The sequence below is a fragment of the Austrofundulus limnaeus genome, unplaced genomic scaffold (assembly GCF_001266775.1).
Source record: "Austrofundulus limnaeus strain Quisiro unplaced genomic scaffold, Austrofundulus_limnaeus-1.0 Scaffold529, whole genome shotgun sequence".
Lineage (NCBI taxonomy): Eukaryota > Metazoa > Chordata > Actinopteri > Cyprinodontiformes > Rivulidae > Austrofundulus > Austrofundulus limnaeus.
In genome coordinates this window covers 222,404-229,120 of record NW_013952931.1, presented here as the reverse complement: position 1 = coordinate 229,120, position 6,717 = coordinate 222,404, and the positions used below count along the sequence as shown (strand labels likewise).

The window sequence follows — 6,717 nt, the reverse complement described above, 5'->3', positions numbered from 1 at the left end:
GTTGTCAGGTAGCCATGATACCAGAGCCTGTCTGTATAATGTCTTGTGACGTCCACGACCTACCCCAGTTACCACTACTGTGCATGTGTGTCAAGGACAGAAAGGCAGATGTGGCAGTGGAAGGTGTCAGAGCAGTTTGGACAGAAAAACAAAGTAAAGAACAAAAATAAAACGAAAACGATTAATCGATTATTAAATTAGTCATCGATTAATTTAATAACCGATTAGTCATCAAATAATTGATTAATCGTTGCAGCCTCAGCTCATTCTGATCAACATGAACCTGTTTCTGATCCTTGCAAACCTCACTGAAACCTTTGGTACAAAATCTGAATAAATCTCCATCTGATCAACTTCTTTTCATTGGTTTCTTCTTTGAAAGTTTCCATCAGTCACGTTGCTTTGCTGCAGCTGATGTCACAACACAAAACTTGTGTCTTTCTTCACTCATGACAAACATTTCTGGCACACTGGCAGTTCCTGTTGAACCTGTTTTATTTGTCTTGTGTGTGTGTTGTGGAGCGTGGCGGCACTTGACTGTGATAGAAAACTTTTAATCGTCATACATTTTTGACTCTTTCAGTTCAGTGCCAAAATCTTCTATCAAGCCTTGTGTTTCCATCTTTTTCTTGTTCTCTTTTGTGCATGACAGTTTGGACATGTAAAGAATTAGTCTGATTAGTATCACAAAAACTTCAGGTTAACATTCCAGAGTCTTGCCCCTCCCCCAGGCTTTTTTCCCCCCACACTGGTTACATTTTAGTCTTTAATCTTGCTTTGAGCCACTTGTCAGTCAGATGGGTGTATCCATCTACACACAAAACACTGTTTAGATAACACTCATCACAAGGCTTTCTCTGCTCCACCTGCTCTGTCTCTGCATTGCACCTTTCTGGAAAAGAGAGTTTGCCACAGAGGCTTTCAGTCGCTCCAAGCATGAGCAGCTCCAGCAAGCAGACGTGGGCTCATTGAGTGAAGAAGTCTCCGTTTAAAGCAGGTGAGGAAAACTGTTCACTCATTTTTATTCAGCATTGTCAAGGTAAGAGATTTTACAGCATCATGTATAATTTAAATTCACCGTTGTGTTTAATTTCAAATGGTGAATAATGAACTGTTTTGTTTTGTTTTTCAAATGATTGACTTTGGTGACAATTGAGAAAAGTAATTTAATTCAAAGATTCAGTGGTTGGAAAAATATTTTAGTCAAATCGGAGACTTCTTCTGAAGAAGTGTTTTTCTTTTCTCACTGTGATTTAACAGAAAGGACGATAAAAACTATTGTCAAGACTAGTTCTGTTCCCAACTTAGAAACATCATCTGCACCTACGCTGAAAGAAGGGCATAAACCTTCACAAACTTTTAGAATCAGCTGTAATTTTCAGTCCCCACCCCCTCCCACACACACACACACACACACACACACGTTGTATCTTTGCAGAGCTTTGTATGAAGACATTTAATCACTATTTATTCTCTATTTAAAGTTTAGGATGTCAGACACCCGCTAGTCGAAGCGATGTTAACTGCTTCAATATGTTTTTAATCTGAAAAATATCTATAGTATCGTTGATACGTTTTTGTTCAGTAAACAAGCAGATCATTTTGCAGCACATTTTTCTTTGGCGTTATTGTGACGTTTAGATTGCAGTTTGAGTAAGCTACTACAGTTTAATAAGTAGGCCTGTCACAATAAACAAATTAATTAACCTTGTGATAAATTAAAATGAAGACAATAATTTTCATTTGTCTGCTTGTTTGTTTTCTCTGTTTCCCTCTTTTTTACTTCTTAGCAAAGAGAGGTACAGTGGGGAAAATAAGTATTTAGTCAGTCACCAATTGTGCAAGTTCTCCCACTTAAAAAGATGAGAGAGGCCTGTAATTGACATCATAGGTAGACCTCAACTATGAGAGACAAAATGTGAAAATAATTTTGAGAAAATCATTTTGTCTGACTTTTAAAGAATTTTTTTGCAAATAATGGTAGAAAATAAGTATTTGGTCACCTACAAACAAGCAAGATTTCTGGCTGTCACAGACCTGTAACTTCTTTTTTAAGAGGCTCCTCTTTCCCCCACTCATTACCTGTATTAATGGCACCTGTTTGAAGTCGTTAACAGTATAAAAGACACCTGCCCACAACCTCAAACAGTCACACTCCAAACTCCACTATGGTGAAGACGAAAGAGCTGTCAGAGGACACCAGAAACCGAATTGTAGACCTGCACCAGGCTGGGAAGACTGAATCTGCAATAGGCAAGCAGCTTGGTGTGAAGAAATCTACTGTGGGAGCGATAATCAGAAAATGGAAGACATACAAGACCACTACTAATCTCCCTCGATCTGGGGCTCCACGCAAGATCTCAGCCCGTGGGGTCAAAACGATCACAAGAACGGTGAGGAAAAATCCCAGAACCACAAGGGGGGATCTAGTGAATGACCTGCAGAAAGCTGGGACCAATGTTACAAAGGCTACCATCAGCAACACACTACGACGCCAGGGACTCAGATCTTGCAGTGCCAGACGTGTCCCCCTGCTTAAGCCAGTCCATATCCAGGCACGTCTGAAGTTTGCTAGAGAGCATTTGGATGTTCCAGAAGAGTATTGGGAGAATGTCATATGGTCAGATGAAACCAAAGTAGAACTATTTGGTAAAAACACAACTCGTCGTGTTTGGAGGAAAGTGAATGTGGAGTTGCATCCAAAGAACACCATACCAACTGTGAAGCATGGGGGTGGCAACATCATGCTTTGGGGCTGTTTCTCTGCAAAGGGACCAGGACGACTGGTCCGTGTACATGAAAGAATGAATGGGGCCATGTATTGTGAGATTTTGGGTGCAAACCTCCTTCCATCAGCAAGGGCAWTGAAGATGAAACGTGGCTGGGTCTTTCAGCATGACAATGATCCCAAGCACACTGCCAGGGCAACAAAGGAGTGGCTTCGTAAGAAACATTTCAAAGTCCTGGAGTGGCCTAGCCAGTCTCCCGATCTCAACCCCATCGAAAACTTTTGGAGGGAGTTGAAAGTCCGTGTTGCCCGCTGACAGCCCAAAAACATCACAGCTCCAGAGGAGATCTGCATGGAGGAATGGGCCAACATMCCAGCAACAGTGTGTGCCAACCTTGTGAAGACTTACAGAAAATGTTTGACCTCTGTCATTGCCAASAAAGGATATACAACAAAGTATTGAGATGAACTTTTGTTATTGACCAAATACTTATTTTCCACCATTATTTGCAAAAAAATTGTTTAAAAGTCAGACAAAATGATTTTCTCAAATTTTTTTTCACATTTTGTCTCTCATAGTTGAGGTCTACCTATGATGTCAATTACAGGCCTCTCTCATCTTTTTAAGTGGGAGAACTTGCACAATTGGTGACTGACTAAATACTTATTTTCCCCACTGTATTTGTCAGGCACATGGTCTGTAACCTCTGTACCAAAAGAGCCTGTGAACAGGCATTTAGCCACAGGAGAGCCTTCAGTTTTCTTACACAGCTGGTGACGCCTCAGGACACCCTCAAGGGAAACCTTGGGATTGCCAACAGTTGTTGTTTTTTTACATTATGTAAATTTTAATGTAAACTTCTGTAAACAGTGGGGTTATATCGTTATATTAGTTTAATCTGGTCTCCAACAGTATTATCGTTTATCGTAATAATTTCTGAGAAAATTCATCGTCCAGTAAAATTTGTCACCGTGACAGGCCTGTTCATAATCCCTCTCAAATTTAAAGGGGCAATATCATGTAAAATCAACTTTTTTGAGTTTTATATCAGGTTATAATGTTATACTCTAATAAAAAACATGCCCAAAGCCTTGCTCTGACTCATTCATGCATGTTTGAGAAATCCTGCAGTGTTTTTATGAAGCCATGCTGAGGAGCAAAACGACAGGTGGGGACCAGAAACGCCCCTGGGACGTGTCTTTAAGCTGAACTTCCTCATGGCAGAGCACCCCACCACACACACACACAGACACATACACACACCCCACCTATGACTTCTGCAGGTTCTCAAGTCAAAGTGAAAATGAAACCTAACTGTCTGCTGAGCTCTCAACATTAGTTCTCACTCAGTGAAGCATTTTTCAGATTAAAAATACCTTTGAGGAAATGTATTTTTAAACTGCATCATGGCAGCCCCCCTCCCCCCTGCGAGTGCGACCCCCCCACACCGAAATGTGCAAAACAGAAGCAGAAGGTGGTTCTTAAAGAGACAGAGGCCAATTTCAAGGCGTTTAGAAGAGGAAGTGATGAGAAGATCAATTTATTTTCCATTTAAACATAAAAACAGCATTTTAATAACAGCTAAAGGTTACATAGATACTTTATTATGGTATAGTATTTAAATGTATGCCTGAGAAACACATAACATTGCCCCTTAAACAAAATGCATAAATAGCAAAAGCATCTTGAGACTTTCCATTTGTATTTCTCATCCAATCTAACAGACTGTTTTTGTGTTTACAGATCAATGGCGTGGTGCTGTCGTCGCTGGCGTAGAGTGCTGATTTGCCTTTGCATGCCATGCTGCTGCCTGGTCTTCATGTATATCTTCTTGGCTGTTTTGATAACTATGAGCATGACTTCTGTGACGATAACACAGTCCTTCAATGAGCCAACCACAAGCCATTTTGCGGCTCCAGGAGCTTCAGGTAATGACAGCGTTGCTCCTGTCCCTAAAACTTTCTGGGAACAACACCTTCCTGATGATGCCGTTTGGAACAAACTCCAGAGATCCACTGACAACCACTTTAACTCCATCCTCTACCCCAGCAAGGCCAAGAAGGTATCAGAAAGAATCAGCTTTAATGATACCCTCCTGAAACAAACGTTCTCTAATATTATGAGCTTGGAAAGAGTGAAGAAGAATTTGGAAAAGCTGCCAAGAGAGATAAAACGTTTTATCACCAACATGCAAAAGAGGGACTACCCTGTCCTCATCCGACCACGTCGAGTATGTGGGGCTCAGGCAAAGCATGAGACGCAGCCCCCTCTGATTCTATTGGCCATCAAGTCAAGAGAATTAAATTTTAAGAACCGAAAAGCCATTCGAGAGACTTGGGGCCAGGAGGGATGGGTGCAGGGACAGAAAATCAACAGCAGTGACAAACAACTGGTTGGAGGATATGTCCGGAGGGTGTTCTTGCTTGGCAAAGAAAGCTCAGCAGATCTGGGCGTGGATATAACCGATGTCTTGAGAAAAGAGAATCTACGTTTTGGAGATATTCTGCAGTGGGACTTTAAGGACACGTTTTTCAACCTCACTTTAAAGGACGTGCTCTTCTGGAACTGGTTCTCCAGTCACTGTGGTCAAACTCACTTCATCCTGAAGGGAGACGACGACGTCTTTGTCAACACCCCAAAGCTGATCACCTACCTCCACAATCAGTTAAATAAACCACAAGTCAGCGGCACCTTGGAAAATTTCATGATAGGAGATGTCATTTTGGCTGCCCAACCTAATCGAGACAAAAGGTCCAAGTACTTTATTCCACCAAGCTTCTACAAGGGGGTTTATCCTGTGTATGCCGGCGGAGGAGGGGTGGTGTACTCTGGCCTGTTGGCAAGACGCTTACTCAACATATCTCAAACAGTCCACCTGTTCCCCATCGATGACGTCTATGTAGGAATGTGCATGGTTTTGCTCAATTCCCACCCCCTCCACCATCCCGCCTTCCTCACATTTGACATATCTGAAAAGGAAGAAGACGAGCCGTGTTCATACCACTCCATCCTGTTGGTCCACAAACGAACCCCCGAGCAGTTAGTCGCACTGTGGACTGACATGGAAAAGACACGGGAACAATGCAAGGACGCACCACTGAGGGATACTTGAAAACCTCTTAAAAAATGAACTGTGAAGGAAGTTTTAGGGCAGAATATGAACTCATCAAAGTTATGATGGTGACACTGCAAATGTTAAAGCGTAAACTCACCTCACATTGAACAATGTGAACAAAACAGAACTATCAGCACACATAAACAAAAAAAAAAAGGTATTGCATAAACACAATATGTGAAACCCAAATGGTAAATGTTCTCTATGCAACTTCGTGCATGATTTTTACTTTTTCTGTACAAAAGTGTTTCTTGTTTTCTTGTTGGATTTACTGCAGCTTTAAAGTTGTATTTTGCAGCTGCAGGTGTTTAAGGTTTATGCTTATTTTTATTTTTTATTTTTCTGTTGATGATTTTTCCATTAACTGTAAAAATAATGATCAGTTTGGTGTCAACACGTTTCCTAGATAATCCAGGTGAATTTTAAGAAGGATAATGTTAAACCTTTAGGATTCACTACTAGAAGCATCAATGACACAGGTGACATGTTATAAATGTGTTCTGGTTTTGGTTACATTAATGTTTCTTAAATTTGTTCACTGTGGGGTCAGGGATTTTATTTTATGTTTTTATTAGTTTGTTCAAAAGATAAAACTACAAAAAATGGATATTGTATAATATTTGTTGCTGCTGTTTGTACTGTCAAACATAGAACAACTTTTGTAGTTTTATTTTTTTATTATTATTTTTTACTATTTATTCATTTAATATTCCAACTCTGGCCACATGACACTTCAAGTCTATAATGGTTGAATTTTTTAAATCTTTATTTATACAGACTGCTAGCATGAAAGACATGAGGTCATGTAGCTCCCTGTGTGTGTGTCTGTGTGTGTGTGTGTGTGTGTGTGTGTGTGTGTGTGTGTGTGTGTGT

The 6,717-nt window shown here is 40.6% G+C and overlaps 1 protein-coding gene across 1 annotated transcript; it reads left to right on the top strand.

Annotated features, from left to right (window-relative positions):
- The first annotated feature begins 563 nt into the window (after window positions 1-563).
- Window positions 564-6,451, top strand: LOC106530507 (N-acetyllactosaminide beta-1,3-N-acetylglucosaminyltransferase 2). Its single transcript, XM_014026143.1, has 2 exons — window positions 564-997; window positions 4,473-6,451. The coding sequence occupies exon 2, from the start codon at window positions 4,477-4,479 to the stop codon at window positions 5,839-5,841; it is 1,365 nt and encodes a 454-aa protein (XP_013881597.1). The 5' UTR covers window positions 564-997; window positions 4,473-4,476; the 3' UTR covers window positions 5,842-6,451.
- Window positions 6,452-6,717: the final 266 nt, after the last annotated feature.